This window comes from Notechis scutatus, chromosome 4, assembly GCF_049901735.1.
Source record: "Notechis scutatus isolate UNSWTSFEM ecotype Mainland chromosome 4, rNotScu1.2, whole genome shotgun sequence".
Classification (NCBI taxonomy): domain Eukaryota; kingdom Metazoa; phylum Chordata; class Lepidosauria; order Squamata; family Elapidae; genus Notechis; species Notechis scutatus.
In genome coordinates this window covers 71,264,946-71,286,799 of record NC_142012.1, presented here as the reverse complement: position 1 = coordinate 71,286,799, position 21,854 = coordinate 71,264,946, and the positions used below count along the sequence as shown (strand labels likewise).

Below are 21,854 nucleotides of genomic sequence, written 5' to 3'. Positions count from 1 at the left end.
GGACTGTGTCTCGGAGGTTTTCCCCAAAGGCACCTGGGCTTTCTTGGGGTTTTTTTTCCCCCTTCGAAAGCGTTTCGTTTCTCATCCAAGGAGCTTCTTTAGTTCTGAAGTGAAGAAGCTTTATGGATTAGAAGGGAAACATTTTCAAAGAAAAAAAAAAGTTCAGTTGCCTTTTGGAAAAGCCGCTTTGGGCCTCTCCCAGGGACTCCTGGAGCCCAGAATCAGCAAACGGACCGTGGCGGCATGTTGGCATTGGGCCTGGAAGCCTTTTCCCTCAGGATGGAGAACTTTTTCACATTTCTTTTTTGATTTTTGGCTTCATAGGTCCAGTGATGCAGCTCTCCTCCTTTGCTCCCTGTGTGATCCTGGACTTGAGAAATAAAAACAGAAGTGAAGTCGGGCAGGGAAGGGGTGAAATTCTTATTTTCCTCATGTTGCTCTTAACGAGAAATAGTGGATTATAAAACCAGTTGGTTACAAAAATCCCAGTTTTGAAGTAATTGAGCTTTTGCCTGCTAATTTTAGGGGAAATTTTATCTGTAAGCAAGAGGCTTTTAAAATATTTTCCAAGAATAAACGTGTAAGGAAATTCATATCTGTATTTGTTTTCAGTTGCAGGAAACCCGAACATCGTCTGAAAGCATAATTTCGGTGCCCCCTTCAAGTACATCATGCTCCCCAAGTCGAATAATCTATGTATGTATCCATGGTGAAATGCTAAAATAAATGGGAAAGTAGAATTGTTCAGAATATGATTCTGATGGCCACTTATTTGTAAGAGGTTGTCATTACCTGGTGCAGTTCTCCGGAAGGAGCATCTGGGTTTTGTGGGCTGGAGGATTTGTATTTATTAAGAGACTTGTGTGACTAAGAACTCAGGATAGTTGCGGTTCTGGCTGGAACAAGAAAAGGAAAAGAGCAGAAGGAACAATGATAGTTAACACCAGAGCAACAAGAAGCAGCGGGGGATGCAAACAGGCCTCACGCCTACCCTGGCGAGGATACCGCCGTCACCCTCCCCTCCCCTGCCCCGGGTCTCATTGTCCTCCTGGCGGCCGACAGTCTCTGAGTCCGCTGTGCATTGGAGGCCGGCCAGGCCGACCCTCTCGGTCCCCTCAGATGGCCTCGATTCAGAGAAGGACTGCAAACGGGGGAGCCTGTGGTTGGGTGAGGGACCCCTTGGACTGCCAGGGGAGCATCCTTGGCAACCTTTCTCCATCCTTCAAGAGCCAGGAAGTAGCTCAGGCAACTGCCTCCCTCGTTCACTGGGCCATGAGGAGGAGAAGGAGGAGGAAGGCACAGCGTCATACCGCTTGTGAGACTCTCTCCTTAGAGCCCGTCGCAATGAAGCCCATCCTGCTGGCCTTCGGTTTCTGGCCTGGTGCGTGGCTGATAGCACCACCTGAAGGGCCGCCCTTCCGCATTTGGCTTCTTTCATCGCATTTCCCACCATTTGGGCTGGAAAGGATCTCAAGCAAGCTGGTGATAATTTCCAGTAAGGCCCTGCAATTCCTTTTTAAAACGGAAGCTACAATTAGCTATTTCCCTCTTCTTAGGAATAGATGCCATTTTAGGGAGAAGTTGCATTTTCTTTTCTCTTGTTAATTCAACAATTTCACTTTGTAAGTTCTCTAAAATCTCTGGGGGATCATCCATTGTATGGAGTCAGGAGGATATGATGATGATGGTGATGAGCACTTCTTCAAGGAAGCTGTTTCCCTTCCGCTTTTCCTTCTTCTCATTGCAGGCGAAACTCGGGGAGGAAATCCTTGACTACCGAGACTTGGCTGCCCTCCCTAAGAACAAGGCCATCTACAACATCGACCGGCCAGACATGATCTCCTACTCCCCCTACATCAGCCACTCGGTCAGCGACCGGCCCGGCTACGCCGAGGTACTGCCTGTCTCTGCGGAGCTGGAGAAGTCACCGTTGCCCTGGGGCTCCAGCTTCGGTGTCCTCTCCTGCTCAGGTGTTCACGCTCTTTCCTGGGGCAGGTGAACACTCAGGTTCTGGGCAAAGCCCTGTCCGTCACGCCACAGTCAGGCCTACCTGTCACGTTCCTTTCCTATGTAAACTCACAAAATGTTGAGGTTGGACAGCCATCGTGGCCGTGGAATCCAGCCTCCTGCTCAGTGCTACAATCATCCCTAGGAAGACATCCTCAGGGCTCCATTGTCTAGCTTCTGCCTGGACGTATGAGGAAGACTGGCTTCGTCTAAGAAGCCAGTGGATCAGAATAGCAGAGTTGGAAGGGACCTTGGAGGTCTTCTAGTCCAACCCCCTGCTCAAGTAGGAGACCCTAGACCCCCTCCTGTCCAGTCTCTTCTTGAAAAAGTACAGTGATGGAGAAACCACAACTTCTGGAGACAACTTCGCTTCCACTGGGGTTAATTGTCCTCCCTGTTAGGAAATTCCTCCTTAATTCCAGGTTGCTTGAAGAGTTTCCCTCCGTTGCTTCTTGTCCTGCTTTCAGGGGCTTTGGAGAATAGGTGGACCCCCTCCTCTTCTCTGGGGCAGCCCTTCACATATTGGAAGACTGCTATCCTATCACCCTGGTCCTCCTCTTCACTAGATTAGACACTATACCCAACTCCTCTAACCATTCTTTGTATGGTTCAACCCCCAGCCTCCTAATTACCTTCGTTGCTCTTCTCTGCGCTCTTTCTAGAGTCTCAACCTCTTTTTATAATATGGGGACCAAAACTGGGTGCAGGATTCCAAGTGTGGCTTTATGGAGCGGTACTAGAACGTCACGTGATCTGGATCCTATCACTCTGGTAATGAACCCAGGATTGTATTGGCTTTTTTGGTGACTGCCTCACTCTGCTGGCTCATATTTAAGTGTTCAAAGAACCTCCCAAATCCGTTGCAGGGAAGAAATGATCATCTGGTGATCCAAAAACCTGCCCAGCCTAGCATTCCCTTCGTTTCATTTCTCCTCCCTCTCACTGCCACCCCAGGACTGCTGGAGCACTGAAATCCAGAGGCTGTTGTCCTTGTGTGGATGGCGTTTCGCTCTCCGAGGTTGGGCGGTTTGTCCTTGGGGCCTTTACATCAAAGGAGTGCTCTTAACCTGGATCCTGCGTTCAGCTTGAAGGAAAGTCAGCTAGTATTCTGAGTTTGGCATTTTGGCAGCAGCGAAAAGCGCTGGTCGAGGCTGCACAGTTGCTTCTGCACATTTGGAGACGGTTCCATCTTCGGCTTATTTTTAAGGCTCGGAGAAGAGAAGGTTCTAAATCCAGGGTTTGCGAATTGTCTCTCGGTCTCTTCTGTCCAATTCAGTTTATTGGACTCTTTCATTCTGACGATACTTGCATTTCTGAGTCCTTCACGGTGTCGCCTTCGACACCCCTGAGGCTGGGGGTAAAACCTTCCCCAGGCTGAGCAGAGAGGGCTGAGATAAAACCGACCGAGCAACGGAACAGGAAGGAGGAGGAATTTCCTGACAGGTTCTTGACTCCAGGAGTTGTGGGTGCTCCCACCCTGGAAGTTTTGAAGAGGAGATCGGACAGCCATTTGTCCGGAATGATCTTGGCCGGGCCTCCTGCAGGGGGTTGGCTAGAAGACCTCCAGGGTCCCTTCCAACTCTGTTATTCTGTTGTTTGGACCGTGGGTGGATGAGGCCTATTTGGCACCGTTCACTTGGAGAGGCTGCTTCCTTTTTTTCCTCTGTTTTCTGCCTGACTGTCTCCTGACATTTTCAGGCCTGAGGTGCTGCTCCTGGGCCTTCTCACTTTGTCTTCTTGGTCCAAGGAATCGATCTCCCCCCGCCCTCCATCCCTGTCAGCAGACATTCCACCAGGGCCATCGGGGAGGGGGCTCCCTGGCTCGCGTAGACCGAACAGGCGCCTGGGGGAAATAGTCCCACGAGTGCAGGGCAGCTGCGGCAGCTGCTGCTGGCTGCCAGGGTCCCTTTTTCTCTCCCGGTGGCATAAAAACGGCCCCCCTTCCCTGTCCTCTTCACAGGGGGGTGACCAGGAGGACCAGCCCCTCAGGCCGTGCCGGATTTCCAGCCCCAGTTCCACCAGTTCGCTGGGCTATGGCCGCACCACGCCTCTTTGCGCTTCGCCTCCGAATTTCAGCCGAGCAGGTAAGGGGCTGGGCAGGCTCAGCTGGTCTTCCTTCCTCCTCCAGAAGAAGCACCACTCTCCCTTCCCGAGGGGGCGGCCCAGGAAGCGTTGAAGTGGGTCAGATAGACTGCCCTGAGAGGGAGCCCTCCAGCAGCCCAAATCCACCACCCCCACACACACAGAAGGAGGAGAGCCCCCTGGCGAAAGAGAGCCACCCTTCCGCCCTGGCCCCGGCTTTGCTGGCAGGTGGGGCGAGGGGTTCCCTCGGCTGCTCTCTTCCACAACCCCAAGGCGGTTCAGGTGAGGTCCCTCCCAGGGGTCAGCTGTGGAGGAACACACCTGGGCTGACTGGCCCAGGACCCGCTTTGTGTAGGCCGGGCACTGACCGTATTGCCCACCCGCAGCGGTTTTCAGGGGAAAGGCAGAGGGTCGATATTTTTACCAAGCACTGTGTTTTTCCTGCTCTGTGTGTGTGTATGTGTGTGTGTGTGTGCGTGCTCCTGTGTTTGTGTGCCTAGAAACTTTCGAAGGGAAACCCGCTCTCTACACTTTCCAGCCTTTGTGAGGAAGGAGGCCCCGGAGGCCAATTTCCTTTCTTTATGGGAGACAATTGTGATGGGTGTTTTCAATCAGATGAGTGTGTTCCAGGAGGCATCCTTGTGCCTTGAAAGTTTGTTGTTTGTGTGTTTCGTGTTGTTTTGTGGAAGTGGAAGTTATTTTGTGGTGGGTGTGAGGGGTGAACCGCCTTCCCTGGCTCAGAGCCCTTGAGGAAGCGCTGGCTCATTGCGAAGGCTGGGAAAAGCCCAGGAAGTCCCGTCAGAGGCCAGGAAAGGCGGCCATCTTTTGAGGCAGGCCAGGCCTCTCAAGGGGGAGGAGGAGGAGACCCTGGACACACGGGGGGAGGGGAGGGACTCCCAGTTCTCCCAGCAGAGTGGAGGGCCTGGGGGGGCAGAGAGCACCCTGCGAATGAGGAAGAGCCCCCCGCCAGCCGACTCCCTTTCCGCAGGAGGATCTGTCTTCGAGGCCGGGGGGCACATCCTTTTATATGCAAGCAGACTTACTGAAGTGCGTTTGGAGTGGGGCTTTTTCCTACAGTTTGCCTCTTTTCTGTAATTGAAAAAAACTGAAAGGAGTTTGGTGACACCTTTTCCAGCCCACAAGGTTGACTAGAAGCCATACGCCATAGAGATGGGGAGGGTCCTGGGGGGCAGACCCTCCCTGCAGCACCTGACCATGAAGTCAGCTTCCCAGCCAGGTGCTCCCCTCATTGTCTGCAGGGGGGGGCTCGAGGGGTCTGATCCCACCGGCAACCATCATTGAGCTGGAGCACCGATTGGCACAGCCAGCTTCTCCAAGTTGGCTTCTCCATGCCAGTCACCGTTCCTCCAAGGCAGGGATGTGGGGCGTGGTCCTCCTCCCCTTAGCCAGCCCTCTGGGGAGGCAGTTGCCACTCATTTTTTCCTGCCATGCAGCAACACATGTCTTTTCTGACTTGGGTCTCTCTCAGGTCCAGCTGTCTGGATTGGGCGGCAAATGAGATTTCTAAAGCCACCAACACACAAACTACAAATGTCCTTGTAGGCCAACGTCTTCCCTCTGCGGTGTGCCACAGTAACGCTCTCTGGCTACCTCCGGGGCCGTTTTATTTCTGTGTTTAGCACCCACAGAGTGGCCCATCCAGTTCACTGATGGGGCAGCCAAAGGAAGGAGCCGGTCTTTGGGCTATGCTTTTTCGGTTTGTCTGCATGTCTGCATGTTTTTGTGTTTAACCTGCTGGGATTGGCAAGAGTCCTGTCCCATCCGCTCTCCTGGGGTGGCACGGGGATGCAATGGGCAGGTTCAGGGAGCACACGGCCCGAAGGAGCGCTGGCATGGGGCCGCCAGAGCCATGCTGTGTGTGTGTGTGTGTGTGTGTGTGTGTGTGTGTGTGTCCCCCCCCCACGTTGGGCCTGGCTTCTCCTCTGGAGAGGCAGGGAGACCTGGAAAGCCAGGTAGCTCTCCCACCCACGGCCTCCTCCATCGCTGTGTCTCCTTGCTTGTTCCTCGAACGACCTGCACGGCCTCCTCGGCATCTCACCTCCTCCCCCCCCTTGGTCAGAGGAGGCCCATTTCCGGCACTCAGCTTGGGCTTTTGTGGGCACGTCGCCTGTGGGCCTTTCTGGGATTATGGTGCCTCCTGCGCTGCTCCTGGGGGCAGAGGAGCTGGTGTGTCCAGAAAACAAGCCGTGACTTACCTGTGTTCCTGGACTTGGTAGCCGGGATGCTGAGAGACCCCGGTTGGGGATAAGCCATCTTCCTTCTAAGTCCTAAAGGCAGAAAACAGTTCAGTTACGGCTTCCTTGTGGCTACTAAAGAGCCTTTGATGGAATTATTTCACATTCAAACCCAAGTGGCCTGATATACCTATTAAGAGGGCCCTGCTGTGCCCGTTGCACCCTGACCCTCTCCTTCTCAGGTTTTTACCCCCAGGTTTTTCCTTTCGTTTGCTGAATAATGTATGACTTTATCCATGGGGTGGGACTTCCATGCATTTGGATGTTTGTTTTGTTGGTGAGGGTGATGTACCACCACAGGGACTGTGGTGAGAAGACTTGGCTTATGGCTAATGGGGCATTTCTGTGGCCGGCTGCCTGGGGTGGGCAGCAGCTGCTCCTCGTTAAAGCAGGCCCTCTTTTCAGGCTTCTGGGTGCTATAAGACTTGCTTTAGTTTAAGGAGATTCCTCCTTAAAGCAGCCACATCTTTTTTTCAGGCTCATGAAAGTGCAGGGAAAAAACATGGCTGTTTTATTGATTAGGCAAGAGGTGTCGTGCCTCTGTTAGAATCTGATTCCGAAGGGGAGGCGGAGCAGTTGACAGAGAGTGGGAGTGTGGCTCCGTTGGCTGTGGAAGAAACTGGGAAAGGGCCTTCAGAGGAAGACCCAGGCCCACTCCCACTCCCTCTTCATCCTAGGGCACGCAGGGAGGAATGGAGAAGGGAGCACCGTGGGTTGCATGGCTTACGGGGGAGGAAAGGGCCCTGATTCCCTTTGTTGAGGTTATTCCCCGTTAGGAGAATGAGCGCATACAGGGAGACGTAGTGAGAGAAATGTTGAATAATCCCCACACAGCACACAGATACACTGTACGGTAAATGTAGATTTTTACTTTCAATAAACGTTTTAGGCAAAGTTCAAAATAAGCAGTCCAAAGTCATTCACAGGTAAAATCAGTCAGTTTTCAGTCCAGGGATAATCCAATAACAAAGTCCAGTATCAAAAACAGGTCAGTATCAGACTTACATCAAATCCAAGAATAGCAGTCAAATAGGAGGAACGGCAAAACTCTCCAACAGAGGGAAACAGAGACTGGCTCACACTCTCTTCAGAGACTAAACAACCCAGGTTTCTGGCTTCATCTTATGGCCATTTGAGAAACCACAGCTAATTACAATTTTAGCATTCCCTTAAAATTATTAAAATATCTATCCTAGTTTATATATTTCCAACCCAAATAGCTGTTAGGTCACTTACATTCCTAACACCCTTCATTAACCGCAGCTGGGAGTACAGTGTTTAAAAAGGGAGTTTGCGCACAGCAACTTGTTTGAAACAAATTGTGTATTATCTTGTTTTGTGGAGGCTTATCTGGGTTCTTGGTGTCTTCCCAGCTGTGTGTGTTTTGTTGGCCTTTCAAGTCTGCAATTCCTTATCCTGCCCTGTCCAGTTAATTGCTGGGAGAGTTTTTTTTTCTCCAGCCGAAGGTAACTAACTGGACATTGGGGGCAAAGTTGGAGTATTAAAGGGACTCTTCTTACTTAATGTGACTGTGTTGCCTTTGTGCCACGCCCCTTTGGGTCATCCCAGAGGTGCTGTGTGCCCATGAGACCCATAGGCCGATTTCCAAATGCCTTTTGGGGTGCAGACCCTCACAATGAACTATGCCCCTGCGGCTTGTTCAAGTAAGCATTGCTCTCTGTGATTTGAACCAAGGCATCGCCGAATAATTTAAGATAAATTATGAAGCCCCTCACTGATCATGGGGAGTCCTGCCCTGGACGGGAGGAGGTTCCAGCTCAGGAAATCCAAGGGGGCAGGACGCAGAGCACCCCCTTGTCTCTGGGGCACACGTCCTCCTGAAAGGAAGGGGGCTTAGAGCAGAGGGGCTCCCTCTGGGGCGCTGCCTGCTAGCAGAATCTGGCTGGTGCCACCATCTGGCTGGGATGCTGGGGAGTTTCAGATCCCATGCAAACCGTGTTTGCGTTTGTCACGGGGCTTTCAAAGATGTTCTTGCTGTGAGAACTTTCTAGCGAGTGAGTGAGTGAGCTTGTTTTCACTGAAGTTTCTATTGCCCCCAACTGGTACCGGGACTCCTGGTACCAGTAGCTGCATCTCCCTGCCCAACTACCCAAGTCTTCCCTCTGCACGCAGGCATCATTCCTTCCCTTTCTTCCAAGGGAAGGCTCAGGAATGCCTCCCCCGTCCCCCGTGACGTGCTGCCTGTAGAGACGTCTCCCGGTGTGCGCTTCCTGCTGTGTGTGTGCCTGCATGTGCCTGTATGGGGTGGCTGTTCCTGTGATCCCTGCACCGGGTCAGCCAGGGACCTTCTCCTCCTGCCAAGAGGATCGCTGCCCCGTGGCCCGTTCTCTCCGAGGCGCACCCAAGCGCCCTTCTCCCACCGGGCAACCCGCGTTTGTGCCTCCTTCAGGGCTCCTTCTTGCCACTCAGGTGCCCGTGGACCTGGCAACAGGGTGGCGGGGGTGCCCACAGGCAGAGATACATGCCCCTCCCCCCCACCAGGCATCTTTTGGACCAGGCCAGAAGCGTTTCCCAGGCCTCGGAAGGGAGCGAGCGAAACAGGGACTGGCCAGAGAGTGAAAACTTTACTGAAGGTCCCTCCAAGCATTACATTCCCTCGCCCACCCCCCATGCATGCACAGGCGGCTGGTTCCCGGGGGGTGGGGGGCGTTCCTGAGGCTTTGGCAGCCATGGAATTGCAGAGGGCAAGCACAGACGGACAATCCGCTGCCGGTCTCTTCCCTTCTTCTCCAGCGTCACAAGTTCTTTCGCACACAGAAAAGCAACTTAGATGCTGCTGCGCTGGGTGCCTTTTTTTGCCCCGCCTCCTCCCAGTTTGTATTCTGCAGCCAGCAGGAGAGGCCTTGGCAGGCCCTGGGGCCCCCTTGCCCCCCCTCCCCCACATCTGGCAAGAGCCAGGGGATGAAGCGCAGGCTGGCGCTTGTCCCGTTGGAGGGGTGGCATTGGGTTGTGTGAGTGAGCGGTGGGCCGGGGTGCCCGAGAGGCCGGCCGAGCAGCCGGAGGCTCAGGGTGGCTCAGGGGCCTTGGGAGAGGTGGAGGGAGACCTTTGGCCGTTCTCCAGGGTGGGCAAATGCCAGGGGGCTTCAGCTCCAGATTTTTCCTGGTAAAACCGATGATCCCGATCGGATGATTTGGCCCTCCTCGTGCCCCAGAGCGATGGGCCCCTTTCAGGCGTCCGAGATAAACCAGTAGAAAGAGCACCTTCTGGGGAAGCTGTTTCGGCTGCGGCCCTCTGAGTCCATGATTAGATCATCCAGCATCTTCACGAGCTGGAGATACAATTCTGAGACTGACTCAAACCTCCAGCCGCAATGCCTGCAGGACGGGAGTCCTGGACTGTGTTAAAGGTGGGGTGGATTCGCCAGTTATCCAAAAGAAGCTTCCTTCCATGGAATTTTACCTATTTTGCTTGCCATTTTTTGCTTTATATGCTTTTTCTTTTCTTTTCCATTTTTGTGCTCTTCCCCTTTGGAGGCAGTGAAAGTGGCCGGAGCACCCCAAGCATCTCTCTCTGCTCAGACAGCAAGTCTGCATCCTCCCTCTATCAGCAGGCACCCAAACATTTTCATATTCCAGGTAGGACCCATGACGCCGTTCCCACCTTCCCTCGGGGCCATCGGGGGCTCTCCAGTCCTGTGAGGCAGAATGAGCAAAAGATGGACATTGGCAGGACTAAGATAGGAAGGGAGGAAGGGAAGAAGAGGAAGGAAAGAAGAGAAGGAAGGGAAGAAGAGAAGGAAGGGAAGAAAAGGAAGGAAGGGAAGAAGAGAAGGAAGGAAGGGAAGAAGAGAAGGAAGGAAGGAAGAAAGGGAAGGAGAGGAGAAGAGAAGGAAGGAAAGAAGAGAAGGAAGGAAGGAAGGTAGGCCTAGGGGTTGCAGGGAAGGAAGGAAGGGAAGAAGAGAAGGAAGGGAGGGAAGAAGAGAAGGAAGGAAGAAAGGGAAGAAGAGAAGGAAGGAAAGAGAAGGAAGGAAGGGAAGAAGAGAAGGAAGGAAAGAAGAGAAGGAAGGAAAGAAGAGAAGGAAGGAAAGAAGAGAAGGAAGGAAGGGAAGAAGAGAAGGAAGGAAAGAGAAGGAAGGAAGGGAAGAAGAGGAAGGTAGGCCTAGGGGTTGCAGGGAAGGAAAGAAAGAGAAGGAAGGAAAGAAGAGATGGAAAGAAGGAAGGAAGGGAAGAGAAGGAAGGAAGGGAAGAAGAGAAGGAAGGAAGGAAGGAAGGAAGGAAGGAAGGCCTAGGGGTTGCAGGGAAGTCATCAGAGATTTGTCCTCTCGTCTGTTTTGGTTTGACTCATAACAGAGATTTTGGTAACCTGACTATTTTTGAAGAAAGAAACAGACAAAATTTGAGTACACATCACCAATTTCAGCTCAGACAATTTGAATGTAATCCTTCTAGGAATGAGGGAAACTTCTGGAGTCTAGTTTGAAAAATTGTCCTTCGTGATAAAAGACATGCCGATTAATCTGAGAAATCCGTGCTTTAATAGGAATACGTGTGAAGAGTTGTGAGCTTCACGTTGGCTTGGATCCCAATATTTTGCTCCCCGAATGAAGGGCCACGGGGCTCACAAGGACGTTGGTGCTTCCCTTGGGGGGAAAGCACCATTGTCCCCCAGTAAAATGCGGAGTCCAATTTAATGACCTTGCTTGAGACTTTTGGGAAACGGGCGGAGGGCTCCAAAACAGAGAAATCCTGTTTCCATTGCTTGTTTCTTTCTCCCCCCCTTTTTTCCTTTTCTTTTCCTCAGAAACTGGAGTAAAAGATAACATCTATAGGAAACCCCCCATCTACCGACAGCATGGTACAGTCTGCTTTGCGCCCCTCCCCTTCCCCGCCCCCAGGGCATGGGGGTTGCTGCTTTCTGCTCCTGGGGTCAGTTCTGGGATGCCATGGGGGCACTTGGTCTACACACACACACACACACACACACACACACACACACGGTGGCCCTCCGGCCTGCTTCCTAGGAAGGGTCTCCAGATTACACAGGGCCCCTTGATCCAGGCACCCCGTCTCATCTGGGCCCCCTGGAGAGCTGCCTGGGGATGCGGGGGCTTGGCTGCAGCCTCCCTTCCTGGACCACCACCACCCCGAGAAGGCTCCCCAGGCGGCCTGGCCCTCAAGTGCCCTTTAGGACCGCCTGGGAGCCTCCCGCTCTCGCAGCCCGCTGCCTGGCAGGGCTGCAGCTTGGAGGCCCAGCTGCAGCCCAGCTCTCCTGCCCCGCGAACAGGCTGCCCTCCCTTCGTGAGGGAAGACCTCCCCTGTGAAGGCGGCCTCCCAGCAGTGGCTGGCACCGTGGATGCGCCCGCTTATCCTTCCCCCTCAAGAGGGAGGGCCAGGGAGCCCGTGGGGAGCTGCCCTCTGCAGCCTGGAGGAGGCCTTGGGGGCTTCTCCTCTTCAGGGGGCAGGGGGAGACACCGGCAGAGGCTCTTGCAGGGCTCTGAGATTTGGGGGGCAAGAAGAGCGTCCTTGGTGCAGAATGAGTTTTCTCTTCCGTTCCCTTCTGGGAGGGGCTTAGGTGAGTCATTGAGGCAGCCGGAACTGGCGCCTCGGCTGGGACCAGGCGCTGGGCCTCCTAGTGGGCCCAAAGGGGGAAGAGGCCGCTCCCCTTGTTTCTTAACCAGACCCCGCAGGCACCCTGGATCCCACCCAGGACCCCTTGCAAGGGAAGCAGTTGCCATGCTGGCTGCTGCTTCCTCTTTTCAAGGGACCCCGGGAGGGCATCAAGAGGTCTTCTGCGTTCGGAAGACGTGGCGATGCATGTAGAGCTGGCTTCTTCAAAGAGTTTGTAGTTGCTCCGCAGCCTTCGGAGAATGCCTGAGTGTCCTTGTGCAGAGGGTTGCTTGTATAGGCCAGAGAACGTCTCATCAAAGGCCTTTGGCTTTGGCTGGGCGGCCCCTCAAGTGTTTTAAAGGGAGGGGGGAAGCGCCATTGGATTGCATGCTCGACAGGGCAACACCAAGAATGTTTTGTCTGCCGAGAATCGAAAGGCTCTGCTGCTGCTGCTGCTGCCTGGTGGCTCCCGGATGACCTTGCTGGCTTGTGATCCTCCCCCCCCCCCCCATTTCAGTTTCTGGGTCAAACTAGCTCTGAGCTGCTAGGTCAGATGGTGCCTGTCAAGCTGGAATTGGCCCTCCTCATTTGAGAGATGGACACTTATGGTTTTTGCTCTGTTCGGCCTAGAGAACCAATAAGCCACGGCTGCTTTGTAGTGCTTAGAAAGTGACCCTGCCAGCTTCATGGGACTCCACCGCCCTCCCTCCTCCAGGGCCAAATACCACCCATCCCCACAGGCACACGGAGGGGCTCTCTCTCTCTCTCCCAGAGCATCGCGTGGCTGGAGGTCCAGCCCCGCCTTGCTGCCCCCCGTGCATTCAGAGCCTTGGAGTCCAGGTTTTATGCCCCAAGGCTCCAGCCCTCCCAACCCTCACGATCCCACCTAAACAGCCCTGCTTTGCAAGAGCCGGTGGGGTCCCCATGGCAGGCACTGCGGAGGGAGGCTGAGCGATGGAACCAGGCGGCAGAGTTGAGCTCCGGGGTGGCCCTCCATGGGAGCACGGCTGCCCCAAGGCGAGCCTGACTCATGCGGAGGGAGAGCGCGTCGGCCGCTGCCTGTGCCAGGGCTCCTCTGGCTGGAGAGCTGGGGGCCGAGGGGGCGGCCCTTCTGGCTCTCTCTCCCCTCCACCTGCTCCATGCAGGGGAGAGGGAGGTTGGGGCTGGGAGTAGGACGAGGAGCCCCGGAGCTGCCGAGAGTAGAGACGCCTCCCTCCCTCCCTGCATTGCTCCTTCGGGCCATCTCAACTCGCAGGCCATTGCCTCCCACCCGCAGGGGACCCAACCGGTGGTTTCGGCAGTGACCCCCCACCTACTCACCCCTTCCTGAATCCCTTTGCCCCCTTCTGCATTTGGGGGCAGGGAGAGATTTAAAACCACAGCTTTTGTTTTTACCTGGGGCCCTTTTCTTATTGTCCAGCCTCAAGGAAACCAGATGGCGACGACGGGAGTTCTGACCAAGACAGCAGGAAGGTAAATTCCGGTGACCTCCCGGGAGGCTCCCCAGTGGCAAAAGACAGCCCTGTTTTGCAGTCTGGTGCTGCGTGAAAGCAACGGAGCTTGTACTTGACTGTGGTTGTGTTCAAAGCTCGCCTAAAGGGGAGCCCGCTTTCCAAGCAGCCCTTCCTGAAGAAAGGCCCTTTGGGCCAAGGCACCACAGGCCGAGTGAGACAGATGGGGATGCCTGGAATCCGATGGGACGGTGCGTCTGTTCAGTCTCCAAAGCGATTAGAGTTTGGTCCTCCTAATTATCAGTCTGATCATGAATTAGGCCCAGACGCGACGCAGGTGGGTTGTTGCCTTTCATGCCTTCAAGTCAGTGTCTGTTCTTAGCAACTTTTTCCTGCAATTTTCTCCTCCAAAGTTTCAGCCACGGTTTGCCTGGGGCCAAGAGGGTGAGGCTGGCTTGGAGTCTGTCTGTCCCTCCGCTCCCCCGAGGCTTCAGGCCTTGACCCACCACACCAAACTGGCTCTCCCGGACCCCTTTAGCTAGCCGATCTGTTCCAGGCAGGTGAGGGCTGAGCTGTCCAGTGGGCAGTTCCCAGCTGGAGGGCTGCAGGCCCCTTTATGGAGCCCGAGGCTGGAAACCAGCCAGGGGACGCTTCCCACCACCAGCCCGGAAGTCCTGCGATGACATCCAGCCCACCCAGTCAGCCGAGGGGCATCATGGAGCCGAAGCCAAAGCAGACCCTTTAGTGCGAGGCCTCTGTCCGTGGAGCCTCAGATGGGCCCTTAATCTTTCTCCTCCAGGGCTCAGCCCAGCCCTTCACCCCTCTCCCGCTGGGCCCTGCCCCCCCTCTGGCAGGATGACCCCCTTGGCAGGGCTCCGGCTCCACCACGGGCCTCCTTTGCAACCCCCAAGTGGGGACACACCTGTCCGTGATAGCCTCATGCAAAGGATGCAGTCCATGTCCCAATGTCCTGGGGGCGATGAGGAAGGGGTAACGTGTCCTCCGCCCTCTTGTGGGTTCCTGGGGGGGGGGTCCCTTCGCTTAGCCCCCTGGTGCCATCCCTGCTGCCCCCCATCAGCCCCAAGGGGGAAGGGCGCTTTTTTCTCTGCAAACTCCCTCAACGAATGAGGCCGGCCTGGCCAGCGGTGGGGGGGGGCATCTGAAATTGAGGGCAGCCGCCCCCCCTCTCCCTTCTGATCAAAGGGGAACTGATGTCCCCCTTGGTAGAAACCGCTGGAAAAGGGGAGGAGAAACGCAGCTTCCCTGGTTCACCTAAAGAGCCGCCCAATCCCTGTGGGCCTCTGAGGAAGCGCGAGGCGTTGAGTGCTGGCGGTTGTTTCTCCTAGTTAAAGTCCAGCTGGCTGACTCTGAAGGGGGATGGGGACTTTCGGACAGACTCTCCTGATCTGGACACTCAGTCGCTGCCTCAGAGTCCTGGGACAGACCGGCAACTCCAGCGGCTGCAAGGCAACACCAACTGCGCCTACCTACGTAAGTCCCCAGCTGCTGCTGCCAGGCCTGCCGTGGGGTTGGAAGCTGCCTGCCCTTCTGGGAGGTCCTGGCCAGGAGACCAGAAGAGCTCTTGCTCGCTCACCCGGCCCGGCCTGTGGGGCTACAGGGAGCGGCCCTTGCGCGCCGGAAAGGGCTTCCCGCCCCCTTGGCCTTTAGTCGTCCTTGACTCACAGCCACAACTGCAGTCGGCATTTCCGCTGCTAAGCAGAGCGGCCAGAAAGTGGGACATCAGGTAGCTGCGTGGCTCAGCCCCCATCACCTGGGCCGCCCCTCTTCCCAGCTCTCCTTGTTGCTGGATTGGCAGCTGGACGCTTTCGCCACAAAGCAACAATGACCCAAACCCAAACTGTGGCATAACAACAGGGTAGCTTGTGCAGGTGGGAGAGTCGGCCTCCCTGGAGGCCCTTTGCTCTAAGGCCTCTTTGTTTCCTGCCGCTTCCCTAGCCGAGCGCGAGCTCCTCTGCTGCAGGAAGCAGCTGCCTTCATGAGACACTCTCTCCCCTTCCGTGTCTTTGCAGGATTCCCGTACTCCAAGTCGGCCTCTCTCCCCGACTACGGAAAGCAAGGGCTGCAGCACGTAGGTAGACGTGAAAGGCTGGGCCACTTCGGGATGCACCACCGACCGAGTCCCCGCAGCCCTTTTCTCGCACGGCCCATCCTCTGGCTCTTCTCCCCCCGCATTCTCTCCCTCCCCCAAAGTTTTCAGCAGCATGAGGAGGTTTTGCAAGCACCGCTTTGCTTTGCACCCCTGCCCATCTCCCAGTTGGGAGTTGGGTGCGGGATCTCCCAGAAGAAGCTTGCCCTCCAGAAGGCCCCTCCCCAGGTGGCAGCGTTCGGATTGTCCTTGATTTCATTCACCATCACAAAGGATTTTATTGTACGAGCCCCCCTTGAAGTAAGAGCTAAGCAGAGTTTCACTTGCGGATAGTCCCTGAGTTACGCCCCCATGTGGGGCCAGAGTGAATCCAAAGGGGTTCTCAGTTTTAAAAAGGCAGCCGGACTGATTTTTTTGAGGGAAAAGAAGACTTCTGTATCCCAGCACTCCCTGTGTCTGTCGTGGAGCGAATTCTACCGTTAGTTAGCCGAGGACCAGCCCCCATGCCAGTCCCTAAAGGGGCTGGGTCCCTAACCGCCTCCAAAGGTGCTCGACAGGTGCTTGCCCTGGGATGCCCGCTGGGCGTGTGAACTTGCCTAGGAATTGACTCCCACGCAACCCCCCCCACCTCACACCCAGCCTTTCTTCCTCTCCTAGGCTGCAGGGGCCCCCCCGGATGACCAGGAGGCTGCTTGGGGAAAGAGAGGTACTGCCCAGCCCCCCCCCAGGGAAGCGGGGTGGGTGGGAAATGGGGCTTCTCCTAACCGAATCTCTACCCCAACCCACCAATGAGGCTCCCCCAGCCACCTTCAGAACAGGCTCGGGGGCTCGATCCGAACGGCCCTGCTTTGTGGGTCAGTCCAGGCTGGCCTCTGGCTCCGGACTAGCCCCCTCTCTGGCCAAACGGGCTGCCCCTCTCCCACCCACCCCCGTCCCTCTGGCTCTGAAAGATGCTCTCCCCCCTTCCACCTCCCTGGCGCCTGTGCTGCGGTGCCACCCTGGGGCCCCTTTCCCCGTCTCGCCCGCCTGCCCTCTCGTAGTGTCCAGCCTTCCCCGCCAAAGTTTCTTAGCCCTGGGCACCTTGGGACCAGAAGGCAGCTGGTGTCCCTTGGCCTGGCTAATCTGGCCCGTCCCCGGAGGTCCTTGTGCACCTGCCCAGCCTGCCCGCTGTGGGGGTCCTTGGCCTCCCTGCCCAGTGCAGGACCAGCCCTTGCTCTGTCCCTCCAGGGGGCTGCGGCAGCTGTCCTGCCCCCAGACAAACAAGGAGAGACACCCCCCCTTTCCCCCTTTTTGATGCCCCCGAAGTGCCACTTCCCGTGGGCTCCCTCTGTGCAATGGCGGTAAAGCCGGGAAGCCGCCCATGCTCCTCCCCCCCAGAGGAAAACCTCTCCTAATGGAATCTGCCTGACTTGTTTTCTTTCTTTCTCTTTTGCAGAATACAAGGTAAGGGAAGCTATTTCAGGACATCCAGGCATGATGAAATCCAGGCTTCTCATGCAAAAGTGTGTCGCCTTCCTCCTTTACCCTGTGTAAAAACTGAGCAAGTATGGCCCCCTCTCTCAAAAGGGCTGCAGGGGCCCCGTTTTCCCAGGCATCGGTCTTTCCCCTTTTCTCTCAGGTCTATCCGTACGAAGCCCTCATTGTCACCAACAGAATTCGAGTAAAGCTACCAAAGGATGTGGACAGAACCAGACTGGAGGTAAGGAAAGATGATGCAGCTACTCTGGCTTTCCGGTCTCATGCACAGAGGTGGATTTGTAGCTGTGCAGATGCAGATAGATCAATTCCACAAAACATCCGTAACAAAGTACATTTATTGGTACATCAGGTATCTTCATAACTCACATTTGTGACGAAGTTCTTCTATAATGACCAATCCTTTGTCCAATCAGCCTTGCAGGTAAAAGATGGTTATCTCCTAACCCATCTCGTAGCAGTAGAAAAAGCTGCTATCAATTCATGAGTCCAGGCAAGAATGGAGGGAAACCTCCCCCAACCCCTCGAGGGTCAATTTAGTGACCAATTGGTATTAGAGATGTGGCCACGTGACATGAACTACATTTCCCAGGATACCTTTAACTACATTTACCATGATGCATTCCCTTAAGGGCACAGCTCATAATTCCTAACTAACTATCCAATTCCCATAGACTGGCTGGGACAGCACACTGGCAATTAATTGCAACTATGAAGGAGCCCCCCTCACAGAAGCTCCAAGATTGGTTTTAGATTGATAGGTTTCGTTTTGGTTTTTTTCCACACTGGAACAACTGTGGAGGGCCAGATTAGAAAAGAGTCTTTTGCGTGATTTGAGAGCCTGCATGTGATCTAAAATCCTGGAAAAAGGATAACCACACATTTTGATGGCCTCTCCTGTTTAGTCATTTTAAACTTGCTAAAAAAGAAATTACAGCTGGAGAACTTTTTTACTAGGACTTCAAGACTCTATGCTTGTAAATGTTAATAATGGTGTAATTTCATATGCTGCGCAGTTACGGATGCTAATAGCCTTGAGCTCTGCACCTGTTGAGGTTCACTATTGCCTGTCAACAATTCGTTAATTTGAGGAACTGTGAAAACTGACTAAATGATTAAAATTCCAATGAACCTCAAACTCCATATTTTATAAATGTCTCTCTCCCTCCCTCCCTCCCTTCTTTCTTTCTCTCTCTCTCTCTCTCTCTCTCTCACACACACACACAAGTAGACTAAGAAAGCAGAATGAAGCGCTCAACTTGCAACAGATGAATGAGATTTATCTGCAAGCTTAACCAAAAAAAGATGTATGGACTGTAGTGATATTAAATTCTATAAGGGACTTAGCCATGCCTATTTTTTAATTTATTTGTTGCAAAATGAAAAAAGAGAAATAGAAAAAGAAAGCAACAAAACCATAGTCCACTTAATAAGCATTCGGTGTAACTTTTGAAAGCACTAAACTTTGACCACAGAAAATACTGTTGATCGGACTTTCTGCTCCATCACGAGAAGGCGGGCCCTTCTTTTTAGCTGCTCTGTAAATCCACTGCTTGCAGTGGTGTCCCGTCCCCAGTTTCTAGTGCCCTGGGCATGGTGGGCTCAGTCCTGTGCGCTCCATGCAGGGGGCCGGGCATGGTGGGGCATCTCCTGCTCCCCTCTGCCCTGAGAGCGGAGGAGGAGGAGGAGGAGGAGGAGGGAGGTGAGGGGCAGAGCACTTCCAGAAGCTTCTTCCCTCACAGCACCCAGTGCCAGGCAGCTGCTACAGCTCCCCTGTTGCTGAAGGCGTGAATTGGTTCGGCTCCTGGCTTGAGCCTTCCAGAGGATGGAGGATGAGATTGGGGGAACCCATGAGTGTACATAATTCCAGTACATAATTCAAGAACGCACCCCCACCTTGAAGTTGTTACTAGAACCGTGTGACACTGTGTTGACGAACGTACCTAAATTAGACCCAACCGAGAGAGCCCCCGTGGGATGAAAAAGTCTCCCCTCCCCTTTTCAGGTTTCAACATTGTGAGTTTGCTAGGCAGAAACCTTCACGGGTGGTTTGCTCCAGTTTGTGTTTTTCTCTTAATTCTACCATTCTAGTTAAAATAGAGCGAGGGGTCCTTGCGCGTTAGGTGACAATCTCTCCAGGGAATGCTCTTCACTTGACTTGGAAAAATGTCCTTTGAGGGTGTGATGCTCCTGCAGATCAACTGGGAGGGCGGGAAGCCAGGAGGAAATGGGGGAAATTGCATTACAGCCAGTGAGGGGATGGACTAAAGTAAGTGTGTGTGTGTGTGTGTGTGTGTGTGTGCGCGCGCGCGCGCTTTCATATGGATGCTTCCCAGAGGCAGATTCAGATCAGTCCTCCTGTTTGTGAGCCAAGAACTTTCCCTCCCTCCCTCCCTCCCTCCCTCCCTTCCACCTACCCCAGAGTGGCCCACTTCTATCCACCGTTTCCTCCAGAGCTCTTGGGGTGGGGGGAACCTTCCCAGTGCCCTCCCCCCGCCTAAGAAAGCCTCCTTAACCGGATGTGCCATTGTTGCTCTGTAAAGAAAAGTGGATTGATCCACAACTTCTGCCCCTCTTGGTTCCTGGTCTGCTGCTCAGGGTGGGGTTCCGCCTCTCTCTGACGCCCTCGCCATGTGCCATGTTCCCTCTCTTCCAGCACCACCTGTCCCCCGAGGAGTTCCAGGAGGTCTTCAAAATGAGCATGGAGCAGTTTGAACGGCTTGCACTTTGGAAACGCAACGAGCTGAAGAAAAAGTCTTTGCTTTTCTAGCCTTCCCAAAACGAAGAGGCAACGTGCTTGACAGTCAGCCAGCTCCGTCCTTTCTTCCTCCTACCACCTGTGTCCACCTGCCGCTTGACCTCCTGTCGCTTCACTGTATTTGGGCAGAAGAATAGACCCCACGGGAGGTCTGGGGCCCTCTCACCCCACCCCCACCCCCGCCAGGTCATGAAAGGGTGTGACCCGTCTCGCTTCCACTTCCTCGCTTTATCCATTGCTTGTCGCAAAGGCAGAACCAGGCCCGGAAACCTCAGATAGGAAAGGAACCGCAGTCATTCCAACCAAAGCCAAATGCTCAGCTACTGTTTGGCCTCTACATTTTTGGCCTTGAATACAAAGTCAGAGTGGACGAAAGGGGAGGGGGGGGGACTTCCCCCAGGAGCAAAATAAAAGAAAGCCAGTTTGAAAAAGGTCAAAGAAAAGCATGTCAGAAGCTCACATGGGCAATGGTTGTGTATGGCACCTTTTTAGAAATAAAATGAGAGCAAACCTACCCTGTAACGTGTTGAGATCTAATTTTCTCACATGCCAACTGGCAATTCAGACGCCAAGTCCTGAAGGATGAAAAATAGTTATAAAACCTTTTTATTTTTTATTACAACTAGAGCGTAACCTAAGCGTGTCCAGTTTGGCAAAGTACAATTCATCTTAGCTGATGGAACTTTATTTAAAACATGTGAAATGTTTACATTTGTGGAACGAGATTCTCCTCAATTTCAATTCTAGGGATTATTTAGAAATTCTGTATTTACAAAAAAATAGTGCATTCTACTGTGGAAAAAGCCACCTCGCGACTGTGCAATCCTGGCTGTGTCCTATTTTCCTCCACCATTTCACACCCACCTACCTAAAACGTGTAACCTTCCGATGCACCTGTTGGCATCGTCATTAAACGATGCCTTGTTTCTTCATTGACCGCTCTCCGGGGCCGCCTTCCCCTCGCCTTCTGGTGGCTCTGGGCAGCAAAAGGAGCCCCCCACTCAGTCCCAAGATTCCCTCCACCCACCCACCCGGGAGCCTCGCCGGACGGCTGCTTCAGAGCCTCCGTCTCCCCGCAGGGGGAACTTGTGCCTGGCAGGGTCGGGGGTGGCGGGTCGAGGGTGAGGGCATTCCTCATTTCCAGGGTCCTTCCAGCTGGGCGACCTTGGGCCACCCTCCCCCCCCCCCTCAGCCCAACCCACCTCACAGGGCTGCGGTTGTGGGGAGCATCGCAAGAGGGAGGGAGGAGCATTGGCTGCGTTTGCCACCTTGAGTTATTTGCCCCAGTAATCAAGAGGTAAAACTTAAGTGCAATGAAAGTGGTGCCAATGCAGCCCAGCTGACCTGGCTAATCCCACTGCTGCGTGGAGGCCAGTTGGAAAGGCTCCTTCTCCTCCTTGTGAGCCACTGGAGGAGAATTTATTCTGGCCAAGGAAGGGGGAAACTGGGACTGCACCCCCTGCCCCTCCATGGGGCAAACTCCCCCCCCCCCTTCGTGGCTGGGCTGCCTTCACCCCCATTTCTCTGCCCTTCCCTTGGGGGAGAGGGGGGCTGTAGGGACAAAAGCAGCGTCAGGATTGTCTCGGGGGACCAGCAGGGAGGGCAGACTGTGAAACATCGCCCCCCCCAAAGCCCAGAGGCGGCCGCAGGAAGGTAGCCAGAGCTCCAGCCCTGCCGGGGGAGACGTTGTGCCGCATTCTCTGTTGTTGCAGGAAATTACGAGACTCAGACCTTGGAATCCAGAAATAAGTTGGTTTTATTTTGCGCAAACAGGTTCAGAGTATTTTAGCGAGAGTCACTTCTGAACAACTTTCTTATTGAACAGCACATGCCTATGTGCTTCTTCAGAAGGGGCAAAACACATCAGGTATTCCTTGGTTACTTGAAACACAGCTTTCCCCGTCCCCTGTTGCTAGGCTAGGCTGGCTGGATGTCACAAACCCATCTTGCTAAACTCCCTAGCTTGTGGTTTTGTTACAAGCGAGACAAGGTATCTTGGCAAATATGACTTTTGTGACTGATAGATGATCCTTGTGGCTTGGCATTTCACACTTCCTTGTTCTTTCTCTTGCTGAGGCCACATATTTCACTATCTATAAAACTTGTGTCATTATTTCTCTAAAATTAATATATTTTTATGTCCTGCCTTA

General features: G+C 54.1%; 1 protein-coding gene across 6 annotated transcripts in view; it reads left to right on the top strand.

The window, feature by feature from the left end:
* ABLIM2 (actin binding LIM protein family member 2) overlaps nt 1-20,218 on the top strand; it is a 36,488-nt gene extending 16,270 nt beyond the window's left edge. Inside the window, exons 9-18 of one of the 6 annotated variants that reach the window (XM_087963713.1) lie at nt 613-696; nt 1,748-1,894; nt 3,968-4,091; nt 9,840-9,941; nt 11,107-11,160; nt 13,333-13,385; nt 14,710-14,854; nt 16,906-16,913; nt 17,089-17,169; nt 19,603-20,218. In XM_087963713.1, coding sequence (XP_087819839.1) covers nt 613-696; nt 1,748-1,894; nt 3,968-4,091; nt 9,840-9,941; nt 11,107-11,160; nt 13,333-13,385; nt 14,710-14,854; nt 16,906-16,913; nt 17,089-17,169; nt 19,603-19,716 — 912 coding nt within the window. In that variant the 3' untranslated portion in view covers nt 19,717-20,218. Of the gene's footprint in view, nt 1-612; nt 697-1,747; nt 1,895-3,967; nt 4,092-9,839; nt 9,942-11,106; nt 11,161-13,332; nt 13,386-14,709; nt 14,855-15,393; nt 15,463-16,127; nt 16,177-16,905; nt 17,170-19,602 lie in introns of those variants that run through there. The other 5 variants (XM_087963708.1, XM_087963709.1, XM_087963710.1 and 2 more) reach the window with 5 other exon arrangements.
* The last annotated feature ends 1,636 nt before the right edge of the window (nt 20,219-21,854 follow it).